The 18,201-nt window shown below is 40.2% G+C and overlaps 1 protein-coding gene across 2 annotated transcripts; it reads right to left on the minus strand.

The window, feature by feature from the left end:
* Window positions 1–85: 85 nt before the first annotated feature.
* Window positions 86–10,447, minus strand: SH2D1B (SH2 domain containing 1B). 2 transcript variants are annotated; one of them, XM_038148493.1, is made up of 4 exons: window positions 10,069–10,444; window positions 6,799–6,862; window positions 4,363–4,531; window positions 86–1,172 (listed from the first exon to the last, which is right to left on the minus strand). In XM_038148493.1, exons 1-4 carry the CDS (start codon window positions 10,200–10,202, stop codon window positions 1,132–1,134), a joined length of 408 nt encoding a protein of 135 aa, XP_038004421.1. In that variant the 5' UTR covers window positions 10,203–10,444; the 3' UTR covers window positions 86–1,131. The 2 variants fall into 2 exon arrangements, with proteins under 2 accessions (XP_038004421.1, XP_038004413.1); XM_038148485.1 differs by lacking the exon at window positions 86–1,172 and having other exon boundaries at window positions 1,184–4,531; window positions 10,069–10,447.
* Between the last annotated feature and the right edge of the window lie 7,754 nt (window positions 10,448–18,201).

Consider the following 18,201-nt stretch of genomic DNA (forward strand, 5'->3'; position numbering starts at 1 on the left):
GAAGTCCAAAGCACTGAAAGGTCTAAAATTCCTTTGAGAAATAATGGTGTGAGAGAAACGTAATAGTAAAAAAATCTAACTAGTATTACCCATTAAAATACATAAATAATTTGTGAAGGATCTTAAAAATACAACAAATACAGATGTCTTCTTCACAGTCTCAAATGGTGAGCAAGTCTGTAGTAGTGACTGGAAGACTCAGGACATACATTCCAGTTTTGGCTGTGGCTGCTAGTTGCAGGCCCCCTTGAGAACTGAAGTATTTATTAAATATTTAAAATTGGGGTTAATATTAAAGCAAATTCTTGCATTAAAAACAAACAAACAACAAAAGACATATGCATAATACAGAACTAATAGCAGTAGAAAATGAAATGGAGTAAGTATTCCATATGTACAGGACCTATTAAAAGAAGTATGTGTTCATGCTGACATGTATGTACAACTTGTAGTCCTCTTGTAATCTGTGAGAACCATTCCTCAAAGTTAAAAGTATTTCAAACCATTTTCCTCTGTTTTTTTTTTTTTTTTATGGCTTGGATTTAACACAGCATTTTTGTTTTAATTTGCATTATTCAAGCTACAAACTACTAGTATTCCTTGACATTTCTGAACTACTATTCACTTCTCCATCCTCATTGGTAACATGAATCATGTGCAGAAGAACAGAGTTAGGGGGTTTTAAAGCATGTTAAAATGCTAAATAGTTTTGTCAGATATGGTTTTTATCAACACCTATCAATTCTGCCATAAATTACTGCTTTATGCCTATTCATTTAATGTATTTATATTGCTGCCTTCTAGCAGAATGTTCACTCTAGCAGTCAATATCTTGGACACTTTCCTGGCTGAAAACCACCAGAAGACACATACATGGACACCTTCCCCCATACCTATGTGTGTGTTTGTTTCTGTTAACAAAAAGTACTTCTTTTATTGCTGAGAAAACATGCATAATAGCTTGTACTGGATCTACTGGTTGAAGATAGAGCTACTCTGACAGTCTGCAAAAGGAGGAGGTAATTCCAGATCTAGAGCAGAGGACACCCAGCTGGAAGCTCTCTCTAGCTGAGGCCCTGCGCAGGGGGCATCCTGGAATGGCAGCTTCCAAAGCCATCAGGCACAGATCCTTCAGGGTAAGACATCGACGTAATCACCGCCATCATCAACTTCTGTGAAGTAATCAATACAAACAAAAAAAGACGTCATTGCAAGGCACTCTTCTGAAAGGCTGGGGGAAGCAGCACAGCCTGTGGCAGGGCAGGTATCAGTAACTCAGTTTGGTTTCTTAGTGTGCTGTTATTGCAGGGCCAACGTTTAGGTCCCCGTCCTCTGGACTGGATTCACCAGGAAAAGGCAAAGCCTGCCCTGCCTTTTCTGAGCCAGCAAGCACTGTTGTAAACAGTTGTATTCACGATACCCCCTCCTTCCTGAGGAACAGTCAAATGTCAGAAATCATCCATTCTTGCTACATCAAATCAGTAGCTGAGATATCTGTGACTCTCATAATGTGTCCCTTGTTCTGTAAATAAATACCCAAGAGAAAAGTTCTAATCCTGACTAAAGGAGGAGAGCCTGAAAGATCCTATTCTCTCTTACACTTCTTAAGATTGGTTACAGTTTTTGAGAAGCCAGGGAAAAGGAAGAAGTGCTTGGAACTCAAAGCTCCACTATGGAAACCTATTGCTCTTCGAGCAGCTGCCCCCAGAAAAGCAGTTCCGAGGCTAGAAAACAAAGCTCCAATGTCTCCAGCCCCCAGGATCGTGAACTCAGTCCCTTGAGGTGTTCCACTGGTCGTGCTGGAGCGCTCAGTCCCATGTCTGTAGCAAAGCCAGCTGCTGGTAGCATGTGAGGGACTGCTTGCTTTAGGGAGCACTGCTGTGCTTTGGGCAGTGCCTGTGTTTCGGAGAGCATGACATTTACATAAGCCCCTGCTGTGGGCATGTAATAATGCAGCCTGAGAGGGAAGTTTGGAATGCTGTATAAATGAAATTTAAATCAAAATTTAATAAAAGCAATTCCAAAGTAGCTTGATTATTTCTAAAAAAGCCTCCATATTTATGGAAGACTACCTATATTTTGACATTGAAATAAAAGGGTTTGTTTTCCTCCCTGTGATTCCAGATGAGGACACTGTTCATCTTCTAGATAAATTCCTACTGCAGGACCAAAAATTCCTAAAAACATATCCATGTTACTGCAATATTTTCTGTCTCACTGCAACAGCAATGATAAGAAACCATAACAACATTTTTAAGGCAAAATGTTTAGAGCAAAATGTGGCCTATTTGCTGTGTGATACAGGTGACAAGGTAATGCTGATGACATGGGAAATGTGTCTCTGTGGCTTCCCCTCAGCAAGGTTGCTGGGCCGCAGGCCCCAGAATTGCAGCAGAGCGGGCAGTGTCAGGGGAGCTTGGCCAGAGCAGTTGCACTGCTGTGGTGTGTGAAACACACAACTGCAGCACAGAGGCACTGACAGAGACTGAAATAGTTCATGCCTCAAACTTTGATATAAAGTTCTGCTCATTATAACAAAAACTGTATAAAGAAGCTACGAGCAAAGAAGCCTCCCTGAAGTTGCCTGACTGGAACTTGGGACTGAAAGTCGAAGGACTGAGATTAGATAAAGGAAAAATCATTCTTCAATCACCTGAAACAAGTAATCAAGGAAAAGAATGTGAGCCAAACGCAGCAGCTGTACTGAGAATCATGTCTGCTTTGCTTCAAGGTGGGGAGGCCATAGCCCTCAGACCCCTTTTCTGGGAGGAGGTTTGTACAGATTTCTCCCCCAGCTGAGGTGGGGGGAGGAAGTTTTGGTGTGTTGTAACCTCTGCTCAGGGGCAGTGAACCCATCCTCCTTACACAAACTGGCTATGGAACCCCCAACCTTTAGAAGGCCACATCCACGGGGCATTCATGTGAGAGGCAGCTGAAAGAGTGCCTTAATCCATCAAAGACTCCCTGAAGTGCCCCCCAGAATCGTTCCTGATGCCTTGGACGTTCCTTGCACGTAATGCAAAAAACCCAGAGTCTGCTGTAAGAGACAATGGCAAACTCCCCCCTGCCCCAGGGAGGTGCCTGGGTTTTCCTACCTAGCCTGAGTGTATATTAAGCCATCAGATTCTGTGCATTCTGGGGAGACCTTCACCACCAAGAAGACCAGCTGAGAGGATCAAAGGAACATTGCTGGGATTCGCGGAGTGGTGATATCGTTTGTCACTCTCTTTCTGTCCCCCCCACCTCTTTCTCCTTTCTCTTCTTTTTACACTCCTTTTTCTCTCTCTCCCTCTCATATTTACTATCAAACCCAAACTATTGTCATTTGCACCTTAATTTGGGCAGAGGCATTTCTAATAACTTTAATAGCTGGATCATAACACTGCCCCACACCACCGTGCTGAGCTGCTCTTGGGCATGAGATGCAAATCACAGGGTAGGGTGGAGACTCCAAAGTTTTGTTTCCTTTATGATATCTGTACTTAAGAAAAGGATTTCCCTTACTCACGTGTGTCCTGGCTGGGGCTCTAGGCACACTCTGCCAGAGGTCATGGAGCAGTCTCAGGGTTGTTTTGCAGCCCATGGCCTGATGGATGTTGCAGCTTAGTGTTGTACAGCAGGAACATGAAGAATGGTGTGAGGGATACTAGCAAGTTATCAACAGTATCTGCAGTCATGCTTCACAAAACAAGCATGTAAGGGTGACATGGGGCTATACAACATAGCGTAAAGCTTTATGAGAACCTCTGTCTTTATTGTGTCCATTTGCATAATTCTGTCAGGTAGACGCATCATATCATCATCCTACACCTGGGACTTGTGAGCATAAATTAGCAGAAGAAGAGCAATGAGAGGCTGAACTCTGGTTCCAAAGCTGTGATCCTGAGCACAAGGCTATACGCTTATCACTTAGTCATGTTTGAATGCAAATCACAAGCTGGCTTGTTTGCCTGCCCATCTTAGGACTAAGTAAGGTTTTGATATAAAAATATCTTAGAACCTGGACAATGAAGGTAAAGGACAGCCTCAACCCCCAAGTGCAAGGGCCTGGTACCTTGGCAGAAGCACATTGAGTAAAACTGGTTCTCAGTCTTCTCCAGCCTAGAAGCATCAACATCCATGAACAAGAGAGCTGGAGGCAGCTTTTTTCATCATTGTATATCTCTAGCGATTTTAATTTGTTCATTTGTAGTAGGTGAGGGTAAGTAACCTGTGAGCTAAGAATAACCATTTCAGTGAACCTAAGAGAGAAGGGAGGATGTAAAACTTCTGTCCATGCAAGACGTTTAGCAAGTATTCACCACAAACCTGTCAATGCTGTCATCTTAAAAAAACCCACAAAGGCAGAGCTAAGTTTCTCACCATCATAAACATTGTCCATTTCTGACTTGAACCTCTGGCTTCTTTGCAAAGCCTTCGGTTTCTTCACTGGGTAGCGGAGGTTTATTATCAGACCTTGATTTGGCTTTTCAAAAGCGTATATTAAGTCCTTTAATGTTTTGAAGGTCCTCTCTGGAACACCTTCAGAAGTCTGTAAGGAAAGGATAACAAAATGCGTTTGCAAGTTCCCTTCACATGGAGTACCCTAAATGAAAAGAATGCTAAGTTGTTTCTTATTTACCAAGAAGCTGTTTTGTAAACAGATTTGGTGACAGAATATTGCACTGTCCTTAAAACACTAGGGACATCTGTTTGTAGCCATAGTTATGGCATTAAAAGTAACCTCTCTCAACATCTTTTTTTTTTCCAAAAGCACACCAGTTAAATTGTTAGTGCAGATGTGTGCTGCAGCAATCCACTACAGCAGAGTGTTGAAGAGCCACAGCATTACACACTGCACTCTGGTCTGAGAACAAAAGTTTAGGGATAACATATTTAGTTCTCACTTAAAATGCTGCCTTTTAAATAACTACATGACAAACAGAACTCAAACTTCTGCAAAGTATCAGCACTGGGAAGCAAAGGTCATGTGCAAAAAACTGTTCTTTAACTGTGGGTTCATATGACAGGACTGAACTGCTCCTGCAGCTGAGCCCTGCAGGGATCTGTGCATGGACGTTACAGTGCTGTAACTTCAGGGCAGTGACAGACAGTGAGCAGCCTACCAGTAGTTATTAAAAGAGAACGGGGCTTTCTCTTAATCTGCTAGCTAACAAAGAAACATGTATTTACTTTCTTTGGTTTTCTGCATCCTTCATCTTCCATTCAGCCCTGGAAGGGACTGGGTGCCAATGCCTGTGTGTACTGGGTCTGGTTGGGATGAGTTTACTTCCTTCATAGCAGCCTACATAGTACTGTGCTCTGAATTTATGACTGAAACAGGGCTGGTAACACAGCCAAGTTTTGGCTGTTGTTGAACAGTGCTTGTGCAGCACTAAGGATGTCTTTATTGCACTTGATTCCACTGGGGAGTAGGCTGGGGGTGTACAAGATGCTGGCTGTCCAATCTCACCCCATCTGACACTGTACTCAGCAATAAAAGCGTAGGGAAAGGGAGAGGACATTTGTGGTTATGTGTTTGCTGAGGCCTCACTTTCCAGGTGGTCACTAAATATCTGCCTCCTGATGGGAAGGAGTTGCTAAACTTCTTCTTTGCTTTGCTTGTGTGCATGACTTTGCTTTACCTGTTTACCTATTACACTGTATTTTATCTGGTCCAGGAGCTTCCTCAGTTTTGCTCTTTGTGTTCTCTTCCCCCAGCCCTGTCCTACTAAGGAGGGAGTGAGCAGCTGTGGGGGTACTTAGCTGGTTGGGGCCAGCCTGCTGCCCTCTAGAAAGCTCATGTCTGAATCTGGCATTTAAAAAAACCCCAAACAACCTGTCCTCCACCATCAATACATTATTTCAGTCAATTATTTTAGTGAGCCAAAATAATCTGATTTAAAATTTCTAAGAACTGAATTCTTTTTTCACATTATTGGCAAAACTTTAAAAGGAAGAATGGGTTTGAAAAGTCTAAAAATATCTGAGTTACCTGCCAACAAGAATGACAACATAACCCTAGTAGAGTGGCTAAGGTCCAAAACAGAATATTTTTTGTCAGCAAACTATTCTTCTTCATGGGAAATTGTGTCTTTCATACACAGCCAAAACCACTAATAAGCAATAAATTACCACCATATGAGAGCTTGGAATGTTCTTTATGAAGTGATTTCCTCATTCCACTTAAATGCTGCTTAATTGGCCGTCCTCTTGGCTGTGCTAGTACAAGCAGGGGAGTGAGCCAGCTTTTAAGTGTCCTTTCACATTTCCTCGGGATTTGGTTGATGCATTAGTCTCTCTTACATTTGTTTTACTTGAATAAGCAGCATTATTTGGCATTGTCACTTCAGGTGACTCACAATCAAACAGAATTACAGGTTCTTTAAATCAAAAAGATCATTGTAATATCCCAGATTCCTATGAGATGCTGCATGCACTAGCATCGCATTCAAGTAGAAAAAAGTAATTAGGAACAGGAAAAAGTACAAAAAGTAATAGATATTTCATCAGTGTTATCAAAAAGAAATGGTCAAATGAGAAAAAAGCTGGATAATAAATAATAGAACCACTTAGATTATAAGGAAATTCTACAAAAACTACTTTTTCAGTTAATCCATAAGAATTGAGTAGAGAGCAAACTTGGAAACATTTTCTATAGTATTGTGTTTATGGATTTTTTAAAAATGTATGATCATAGACTAAAATTATAATAGATTATCATTGATCATAGATGAATCAAAGATATTTTAATTTATGATTTTTTAAAAATCTATGATCCTTAAAGCAATCGTTAGAGATGCAATGAGAGTTACTCACCTGTATTCTAAAATATCCTTGGTGTTCTCTGAAGATACGGTAAGTGTAGATGAGGTCCTCAAAGCTGTGAAAAAACACTGTATATATATATCACATCACATTAACAAAGTGGACACATCTGCAAACAGTATTAAAGACATAAGAAGTACAGTAAAATTGAATGAGGCAGAGACAGGAAAGCAAAAGAGAAGGGATCCTAGAGATGACAAAATGAGTGAAGGTTTTATATCTTGAAATACAAGATTACTCTGCCCAGGAGTTGCAAAGAACATACAAACTAAGCCTAACATAGGCCTTTAACAAGCATAATTTCATTCCACAGACATCACCTCTTCTCATCTCTCTCTTATCGTTCTCACTGCTCGAACCTTCATTTTGCATTTCTGTCACAAGAAGGCTCTTGAATTCTTGGAGAGATGTAGGCAGAAAATGGCCTCCAGTCACTAGCACCCAGAAAATGACTGTATGGCTCCTACTTCTAGAATAATGTTCTTCCTTTGCATTTCCCAAGGTTTTAGTCATTGTTATTTTTGATAATAAGCAGGTGTTTGAACACTGAGGCTACTGATGTCTTTGGATATATTTTGTCAACAGAAATAAAAGCTTTATCAGATACCACAGTATCAGCAATTCAGGAGGTGGACTGGAGATCGTGACTGTGATCAAAAAAGGTAGCAGAGTTGCAAGAAAATGTACATCACAAATAAGTGAGGAGGTTGGGGAGAGCGGGGAGCAGCATCTGAAAAGTTTTTTTAACTTGTGTGCCTGTTCATCAGGAGGACTTTAGCTGTGGCTATTGTCATGAGAAGGAGAATCTTGGAGCAGAAACCTGGCTCAGGGCACTTGCACAGAAGTGAAGGGTTACTGAAAATAAACTACTTTGTTCTGCAAAAAAAGTTACTATGAAATGAAATCAGAATAAGGCTTTCAGTCATAACAGGTTTAATTTAATTCAAAACATGGTATCATAGGGATGCCTATTTTGGTTTTTGTCTTCTTGAGATACCTGTGGAAATATACATGTTCCTTGCTGAAAAGTACTTTTACAAATGTGAGTGCTTACAGAGACAGAGAAATGAGAAAAAGAAACACCAGGAGCTGATAGTGTTTGAAACTTGTTCTTTTCTGATCAACTAAATATTAAAACCTTTCTGCCTGGATATTATTTAGGTACTGTAATTCTTGTTAAATGAACATGAAACTACCATTAAAATGGAAACATCTGTCTCCTCATTAACTACTAAATGCTTACCAAGCTAGTAAAGGGTACAAATAAACAAAATGTTTGGTCTGGAAGAAAAGCGAGGTGAGAGTGGAAATGGCATGTTGAGCAGTAAGGAGAACAGTAGCAAAACCAGTAGGTCTGAACTGAAGTGCTGTCAGAGACCTGGGATAATTCTAGATGAAAGAGACAATGTGCTGTGGAGGAAGAGCCGTGCACCTTGCCCGATTAGAGGACAGATGCGTTTGACTTGGTCACACCATTCTGCCTCCCAGGTCCTCCATGGGAATGCACTCCTCCCCATATCCCAGTAGAAAAGGACAAGAAATTCTGGTTGTTTGCTGTAGCAAGTGGATCAGTGTCTCTGCCCACAGATCAGTTAATTTGAGAAGGGTTTATCAGTTTGCACATAAACCATGTTAGGTGCTAAACAAGGTGTTGAGATGCAATGCTAATTCAAAAGTTGCCTTTGAACATTACTAAGTTTCAGTGTTGGTTGCGCCTAGTTTTAAAGCAGTTTGCCTAGTGAACCACTGCCAGGCAGCCCAGTTTCTGGGGCAATTCTCAGCCAGTGCACTAGTATTATTCCATGTGCTGTCTGAACACAAGCCATGCTCTGATCTGTGCAAGCCACCATTTGTGTACCACTGCTGCTGCTCTCACAGTTTAACTATGGCATTTGTTCATGTCAGGATTATAGGCAAATCCACTAAACACTTCAGGTTTTATCAGCTTTTAACACTAAAACCCACGAGGCAAACTGGAAGTCATGATTTTTCATGTGCCTACACAGAATATTGCGGCAGGTAGATGTGACAGGCCAAAGTATGTCTGCAAGACATCACAAGGCAAATCCGCTTTGCCCTTAAAAAAAAAAAAAAAAGCAACTGTGTTGGTGTGGCACAAAGCCTAACCCAGGTTCTAACTAACACTGTCATTCTTCCTCTGTGTCAGGTTCCCCATTTGAACCTTCTGATAATATATGTATGTGCCTTCCCTTCCACCTCCCTGCCCTCCCCTCAGCCCCTGCATTGTCTCATTTCACACCATACTGAAAGCAGGTTCCTGTAGCTGCCTTGCTGAGGGCTCTGTTTGTCCCTGACTTGCTATTTCTCTTCTACTCGTTCTGTTCTTTTGCAGCTCTCCTTTCTTCTACCTGCCAACCCAGTAGTACTCCACTTCTCTCTCTCCTTTTCTCCCCTTTCCATTGATTTATTTCATAACAAATTCATTTTTAGTGATTGATAAAAACATCTTCTCATATTTTTTCATTAATTAGATGTGTTAAAAGGTTCTCATGTCACACTCAAACATCTACAACAAGAGTGCAAAACTGCAGAGGTTCAAACAAAGACCTAGATTTTAGTTTTTAAACTTTGAATGCACTATTAACAGATATATATGAAAAGAGTAAAAAGGGAAATAAAAGTGCTACTCCCTACAGAAAAAGAAAATAATAAAATTTTAATTGTAGTAATTAAAGCTTTGGACTAGAAGTAGCAGTTTTCTATGCCCATCTTGTCTGTGGATTTGTCATATAAATTTAAACAGAACTTTGTAATGTTCAGCCTCAGCCTATGTTTTTATATCAGGTAAAATTCCTTTGAAACACAAGGCTGAGTGAGTTTTTATCAGACAGAAGGTCTACAAAGGAGGGTTTTGTAACTTGCCATGAGACTTTTCAGTGTCTCAACATTGCTAAAATGCCGTTTACTCATCATTACAGAAGCAGTTGCTTTGAGTAAGGATCTTAGTATCTTTCGGCAGGCTGAGGTATTTTCTCTGGGCTCCTCTTATTGTCTGCAGAGAGAGACCAGCATCACCGACTATAGTTCATTTATCATCTGTTACATAAAATTGCTTTTTGGAAATGCCACCCCCTCACTTGTCACTATAAAGGAAACCCAAAGCAACCAGCACACTTGAATACATAGACACACTCCCTTGGAGTCTGTTAATATCAGGGAAGAACTATTAATGTTAGAGAAGATGATTGTTGTCTTTGGATCCAACTGAAAGCTCATAAAAATCAGTGTCAGGGTACTTACAAAACACAGAGACACAAGGCTCCTTCCACACTCTCACTCTCCCGTATTAAATAGCTGCCATTCTTTTTCTTCTTGCTCAGCAGCTCTTCACACGTTTTTCTTGTTATCTTTCCATGAAAAAATGGGAATTCCATGGACCAAAGAAAACAAGGTATCTTGCCTTTCAAAGCAATTCTAGAGCAAATCAGAAGCCTGGCATGAGAAGAAACCTTATTCCAAAGGCAGCTTCCTGTGGATACCTGAAGTTGGAGGTGCCAAGGACACACAGGAGTTCATCTGTGCTGTTTACTGAACTGTCCCCAGTGAGGTGAGTTAGCTCTGCAGCTTGACAGCTCATGAGCTCCGTGGAGGCAGGAAAAGGTTGGTCTACACTGGTAACAGTCCACATCAAAAAGTAAGACACTTTTGTCACATTATACCAGCAGACTTTTGGGTAATGTATCACACCTCTAAGCTATGAAATCACTAAGTTGCCACTGAGGTATAGTTACATTTTTAAGTTAACTTTTATGTTTAAAGTGGCTCATAGCCCAGCAAACAGGGTCCTATGCTTCAGGAATAAGTCAGGACTGTGTAGACGAGGATAAAATTATGTAAAAGCACTCTTGTCTTTTTTGAGAAGAGAAAATAAGTATTCGTGATATTTTAATCAGTATCAGTCATGAAGCCATAGGATGTGCCAGAAAAAAAATTGGCAATTCTCTGTTCATGCAGAGGTTTGAACAAATTTCATCAAACTAAGCTGTAGAATGACACAAGGTGTTTAATGGAGGAACAGTGTGAGATGCAGGGACTGCTGTCATCTTGATCACAGTGAAAAAAAAATCTGTGAAAAAACCAAGGTAAATACTGATGGAACACTGTAAGTAAAACCAACCATGTTTTGCACGCAGTTGTTACATTCGTGTTTTTTCTCTGACAGCTTTGTACACAAAAAAATCTTACGTTAACATTTGTGTGTTTAACTGCAAGTTGATCATGCATCACACTAAGACCATTTCCAGATGATATCTTAGTTGGTTCAGGAATAAAGTACCTCCAAAAAGGTACTGTTTTGTCTCAAAGAAATGTAGAAACTTAAGAAAAAAAGACATCCCAAGAGAGAAACCGAGAAATGGCAAGTCCTAGGTGATGCTGTCGCTGAGGTCTGTCCTGCAGTGACCACAAGTTACTGAAAAAACAAGTCCTGATCATCAAGGGGATGAACTTGTTTATGTAGTTAGATCCTCCAGTTTCAGCTGGCTGCAGACAGCTGCATTTGGAATAAGTCTTATTTTATCCTCCAACAGGATGGGGATAGTAATATTGGGAGGGAAATATCCCAGTCTTGTAAGCATCCTTAAGAACAAACATCCTTATGTGACAAAGATTCTCCTTCTTATCAAATATACTTGTATTTTCCTCAGGTTAAAACTATTTGTGGCCTTTTTTCTACACATTGTATAAACATTTTCCATGAGGTATTGTGAGGTGAATGGCTTTTCTAGAAGCCCAGCTCTGAAAATGAAGAGCAGCAACTGCTTAGCACTGTCCTGCTTCAGGCAGGTTCTCTGCTTGCACTGAAAGGAAGGTAGCCTCTTTCAAGAAGGTAATAAATAGACGTTCTTCACAATTTTCCCTGAAGGTCTCATTACCTAGGTGCAGAAATGTAAGACTGTAGTTTTAGTAGATCTTGCAGATCTGAATGTAGAATTTACTTAAAGTGAAACAGCAACCACACGCTCTTTGCTGTCAGCTTAGCAGAGTGTCTGATTAAAAAAAAAAAATCTTAGGAAGGAGAAAGTGGTTGAGGAGAAATGGGGCTGGGGTCTCCTCCCAGCAGCAGTCACCATCCACTGGCCCAATCACCTTCCTCCTCAGTTGTCTCCACAGCTCCCTGAGAGCATTCTGGAATTAACATTGTCCTTTTACCTCACCTCGCCTGTCTGTAATGTTCAAATGGACCAGAAAATAGGATAGTATGCTTGATTTAAAAGCAGAAATAATTGAAATATACTAGAGAAAGGGGTGTGGGAGGGAGAAAGGAGAGAGGCTGTAAATATGATCTGGTCAGTCACTAAATATATGTGACTAAATATATGTCACTAAAATATATGTGTGTGTGTGTGTGTGTGTGTGTGTGTGTGTGTGTGTGTGTGTGTGTGTGTGTGTGTGTTTGAGGGCTAATCCAGAGAAAAACCACACAACTTCTGGCAAATATACAACAGGACTTGCAGATTCTAGCCTGGGATATCTGTTGATGGATGCTGTGTAACAACTGGCAGGTGGGGGATTGCCTTGTCAGTCACCACAGAGCTGTGCCATGAGCCTCACCACAACTTGTACACAGTACTGAATCTTTACAGTTCATATAGGGGTCACATAACAATGTATTTCCATGGGCCTAATGAAGTCTAATGTAAACTCTGAGCAAACATTTCCTAGCACAAACATTTCCAGCTTAACAAATCTCGCAAGTATTTTTGGCTTACTGTAGCCATGATATTTTATGAAAATCCTTTTGCCAGGATTTTCTTTTCTTGAGAAGCTGAGGGGCCTCAGGAACAAAATCTAAACAATAACTATCTGCTGCTGTGGAATGCAACAGGTGCTTCCTTGATTGGTCCAGGTTAGGTGTTTCTACTTAATTACCAATCAAGGATGCAGCTGGCTCAGACTCTCTGGGAGTCACAAGACTTTGTTATTCATTCCATTCTATTCTTGTCTCACCTTCTGATGAATCTCTCTGTTCTTTTAGCATAGTTTTAATATAGCATTTAAAATATAATATATATCATAATATAAAAAACCAGCCTTCTGAAACATGGAGTCAAGATTTCTGCGTCTCTCATCCTTGTCCTGGCTGCCCTGAAGACCATAGCTTACACAAACCTGCATACCCAGACTGCCTCCTCAGCCAAGTCTGAAGAGTGGTAAGAAATATGACCTGATGATCTTAAGTCTGATTAAATGTATGATGAGAGACTTGCGGAGCTGAAATGGCAGTGATGCCCCAAGTCAGTGGGGCTTGGGTGGTTGAGGCAGCTGCACCAGGCTGAGCCTCTGGGAATCTTAACTACACCAAACCAAGCAATACCTCTTGTTAATCTGTGCTTCAAGTTATTTTAGTCCATTCCAAAATGATTTTTTTTTTTTTTATATCTCATCCACTTAAGGAGATTTCACAGTTCCTAGGATAGCCTGCTGCAGTGACTATACTTTCAGATGGCAGCAAACAGGGGGAAAACAAAGTCCTTTTTCCTGAGAGACTGTCTCTTGGCCTGCTTCTACCATACCATGGGAAAGAAACAGAGTTTCACTTCCTAAAAATCTTCTGTACATCAAAACAATCACACCCTTCAGTCAATCTTACACTTTCTGAAGTTAATGCAATCACTTCTGAAGGAAGTCTTTTTCCATAAGCCGTCTTTTCTTGTATTTGTTCTCTTTACTTTTCTCTGGCACCACTTTGGCTACTACTTCTATAAAATCTGATGCCTACAAATAAGCAAGTCTTTTGATTAGAAGAGCAGGATAGTTAGCCACTCTTCCCTTCACATATAGGTGCTAGAGAAACAAGACCTGCAACATTTTGGCACCAGTGCCAAGCCCTTGTTGACCATATAGGTCATTGGTTTTCTGCCATTCAGCTGCCTGGACTAATTTTCTTTTTTTTTTCCCTCCTGTTACTGTAAAACTTAGCAAGGCTATTTCATAGTGACACCTCATGTTAAGAAGCACAGTTGAAGCTCTGGTTCTGCAATGTCTCTTGGCTACAGCTCTAGCACAGCAAAGGTCTTGACAGTGCCTTCTGTAAGAACAGGAAATCTGGAGAGAAGCTAGGCTGCGTGACGACACTGAGGCTCAGACATTCAGTGAATCATCAGGCACAGTGTGGGATATCGGGGCTAAATAAAAGCTGTGGTCAAAAACAAAACCAGTGTGCTTGAACTGCTGTGAGTAAAGCAAAGAGCTGAAGGTCATTTGTTATCTGGCCAGAAGAAAAAACCAGCCACAACATAAGAAAACAGAAAGTAAGTTGAGTTCTAGCTTAATCTCCTGAAATATGAGTTCTTGTTGAGTTATGCCTCTGGGCAGTCCCAGTCCTGTGGCTTACTCTAGCAGCAGAACCAATACTGTTTTTGCAAGAAGAACTGTTACAGCAAAAAATTACATTTAATTTCAATTTACAGCTTTAGCATGAGATCTACACCAGGCTGTACTTTTGCAATTTACTGTGCCTGGACACAAAGGGATTTTTTGGTAGTATTTGTTGATGGCAAGATTTACTTGACACTGAAAGAAAAATCATTATGATATTAATTTAAGAAGAAAATTGAACTAGATTGTCTGTTACTTAGAGATTGCTAATACAGCTGACTGTGGAGCCCCAAGGAATCAGAGCTTTCTCATTAGCTTTCTAATAAAATATAAACCTAGGAGGAAAAGCCTTTTTTATAACTCTTTTAACATACTGCCTGTTTCTTAAAATAAAATTAAGACAAAATGGTAGTTCAGAATTAAGGTGGTCATTCAAAATGAACTGAGAATGGTAGTTCAAATCTGTGTTAAAATTTGAATTAAAAAGTCACAGAGCCAAACAATTAAAAAAGGTTTATAAGACACATGGATATGTGTAAGTAGTGGGGTTTGGTCTTAAAATTATCTAGAATTTTCCCTAAACGTTTACTTACAGGATAAAGTCATAAACAATAATTTCTTTCTCACTGGCAACCACATTGTCAGGGTTCAGAGTGATCCATATTCAATTACTCCCTGAGCTTATAATAGCTGCAATGTTTGTATTTAAGTGTTATGATCTGCTTCTGAGGCAGGGTAACTGAGACTCTTGGAGATAGATAGTTTGGAGTGAATTAGAGTGAAACAATACTGAATGTCCAGTTTATGTATGAGGCATACTTATTTTAAAACAATTTAATTGCAGCAGAAAGAAGGAATGTAGCCATTGTAGTTATTTTCTACAAAAATAAAAATATACATCCTGAATATTCAGCTTCTTTCTAGGACATCATTCATTGGTCTCAAATATCACATAAATCAATTAATGAAATGCAGTAAGAAGTTAGCTCACATCATAATGCCCCCAAAGTACTGCCTTCCTGTTAAGAAATGTGCAAATAAAGCTGTAGGAAGTGACAAACCTCACTTACACTTAATCACATTTCTGTACTTCCGCTATATACTCCATCACATATAACTATAAAAGTTGGAGGTTTTGTATTAATATTTGACAAGACTCGGTCCAGGGTGTTTATCTGTCCTTCACATCTAGAGTCATATTAACAGTGTCATCATTTTTACCTTGTGAATTTTCTCTTATTAATAGCTCTTTTTACCATTACTAATATTTTCCCAGTCACTAACTTACAGTGTCCTGTCAGAATGCTGTGTACATGACAACTGCAGCTTGCCACACTGGAACAGTGCCATCTTTGCATAATATTGAAAACAACACTTATTACCCACCCCCACCCCCCATAGCAATTAGGCACTGAATAATGTTAAGAAAAGCAGGATGACGACATACAAACTTAAGAGGGCTGTTGCATAGTTTCCTAAACCACTGGGGTGCCAGCATTTAATTTTTATCCCACAGCTACCAAACTTCTTCACATAATCCTCTTCCTTTACTGATGGTCTGGGCAGCACTACAGAGAGGTGATCAGAGAACCAGGCTCTCCAAGAACGTGCAGTGCATACACAGGACAAAATGATAGTCCCAGCTCTCAAGAGTTTACAGGACAAGTTCACACAAGTCTTGGATTCATATCTTGGGCAAGATGGACATGAATACCCATACAGAAGCTTATGCTTGAAAGAATCAACTTTCTAAAGCTAAAGGCTAAAACACAAACGGGAGTTTAAGTCACAGACATAAAAAAATGGGGTCAAAAGAACAGGCCAGGAGAACTGATTAAAGCCGAATTTATGGAGCATGGTCAAAAGCAAAGAAAGCACTTAGGCTGCCCATCTGGTTTAAGCCAAAAGCCAACATCCCACCTCCAAAAATGGTTACTAGTGGATATGTAGAAAAAGAAACAGTAAGATACACTTTTTTTGTACAAAGGTGAGTATAGTTCTTGTACATAGGTGGATAAATACTGTGAAAGGACAGCCAGGATAAGAACCTTATCTGTAAAAATCAGTAGGAAAAACCTTGTCCTGCTAGACAGAAGCTGCAAAGTTCAGATGAAGTCTGAATATGGGAACCTACAGACACTCCAGCAAAGGTGACATTCAGCTTTGTGTCCCTTTAGTTGTGCCCTGTGGTAGAAAACATAATGGAAGAATGGATTTAGGGAAAACTGGCTTGGTGGCCCTAGATTCCAAGAGAATGCATCAATTAAATTAAAGGGTTCTGTTAGCCAGTTGTCTCAGTCAAAATCTTCTGTGATTCCTCAAAGGAAAGCCAGAAAGAAGAAAAGGGAATCCCTCAAGGAGAGTGGAAATCACAACACAGCAGATCATAGGATAGAAGAGAGGGAGGCAGACAAAAGTGGCACAGGATAAGCAGCAGGTAATAGGAAGCGTAAGTGAGATCCTGTAAGGAGTCCTTAAAGCGAGGGTCACTAAAACCATGGGAAGAGTGGCAGGTGTCTCAAGGCCAGTTACACTCATCCAGCAGGTCAGTGGCTGAGGTCAGCCACACGGGAAGGGAAAGGCAGAGGCAAGGCAACAGTGGAAGGAAAGGAAGTGAGCTAGGAAAAAAAAAAAAAAAAGAATGAAACAGAACCTGATTTTCCTAAAAAAAAATTAATAAAAAGGGAAAAATATCTTTAGTCCATTTGACTTACTTTTGTTTAAAGACATATCAGCAAGCACTGATCATACAACAAGTGATTCAATAGGGCAGTGTGAAGTACAGGTACCATGACTTTCATGTGAACGTAGCCATGAACTGCACTGCACGATGGTTTTCCCACACCGCTTCAGCTTCTCAGATCAAATGAATTTTGATCTTCTCCAGCACAGTTATGAGTATATAAGCAAGTGAACTTTTCTCTTTTTCAAGGATAGTTTATAAAAGTGATCTGAGTAGAGACCATGTGAGGATTCCCAGCTTTTCTGTGGATTTCAGAGCCTAAGAGCTTCACTTTGGCTGCTTACTATTTGCCTGCAAAGGCACCTGCCTCTCTCCATGAGAAACATTCTCCCTAACCCTTAGCTGGTCCCCCGCTAGATTTCATTATTTTGCAAATAATTAGATTAGGAAATTAGATTGTAGTTTAGCATTTCAGCCCAAATCAGTGCTTGTAGACCCCCAAATTAGTTAGACAACCTTTGTTCTTTTTGACACAAATTAGTAGAGGCCAACATTTATCAAGGGCTTTGTGTTTTTACAGCATGCCCAGAAGTGCTGAGCCAGGAACACGATTTCTCTCACTTGATTAAGAGGGGAAAGATAAAGGACTTGAACTACTGCAGCACAGCTATAACAGACTCTCTTGCTGATGGAGTTCTCAGTTCTGCTCCATTTTGCCTCCCTTTCACAGATAAAGCTTCCCACCACTACTGTTGCTACTATCAAATTCATATTCAAATCCAAATGCTCCATCTCCCAGCATGAAAGCTGAGTGCAATGATTCTCTGGCTAGGTGCCTCTGAAAATAACTCCACTGCACTGGTTAAAATAATCATGAAGGAGGAAGCAGAAATGAAAATTAATGGCATGAACACTTCAATTTTTCTTTGGAAGTCTGGGAGTTTATCAACAAAGCTTACTTAACTCCTGTAGAGGAGAGAGGGATAAGAGTTTGTGCTTACATAAAGGCTGTTATAATCTATTTGTATACATATGCTCCATTAAAAAGGAGGAAAATACACCTTACTATGCAATCATTTGTGGTTCAGCTCATCTCTGCAACCTGACACACTGGCAGTGTAAGTGTGGCAAGCTCTTGCTGTACTGTTTGTTGAGTCTGTCCTACTTGCAGCTCAACACCTCATTTCTGTGATCTAGAGAATACATCTGTTTGGATATGAATTCACAAGGACCTTATTACCCACCTGTGAAGAAAAGACTTGTTATGAGACACCACTTAATATATATGCAAAAAATTTCAAATGTTCTGCAACTGTAATTAGGACTAAAAGAGAGAAACTGCAGTGCAGAAACCCTTTACATACAAACTT

This window comes from Motacilla alba, chromosome 1 (assembly GCF_015832195.1).
Source record: "Motacilla alba alba isolate MOTALB_02 chromosome 1, Motacilla_alba_V1.0_pri, whole genome shotgun sequence".
Classification (NCBI taxonomy): Eukaryota; Metazoa; Chordata; class Aves; order Passeriformes; family Motacillidae; genus Motacilla; species Motacilla alba.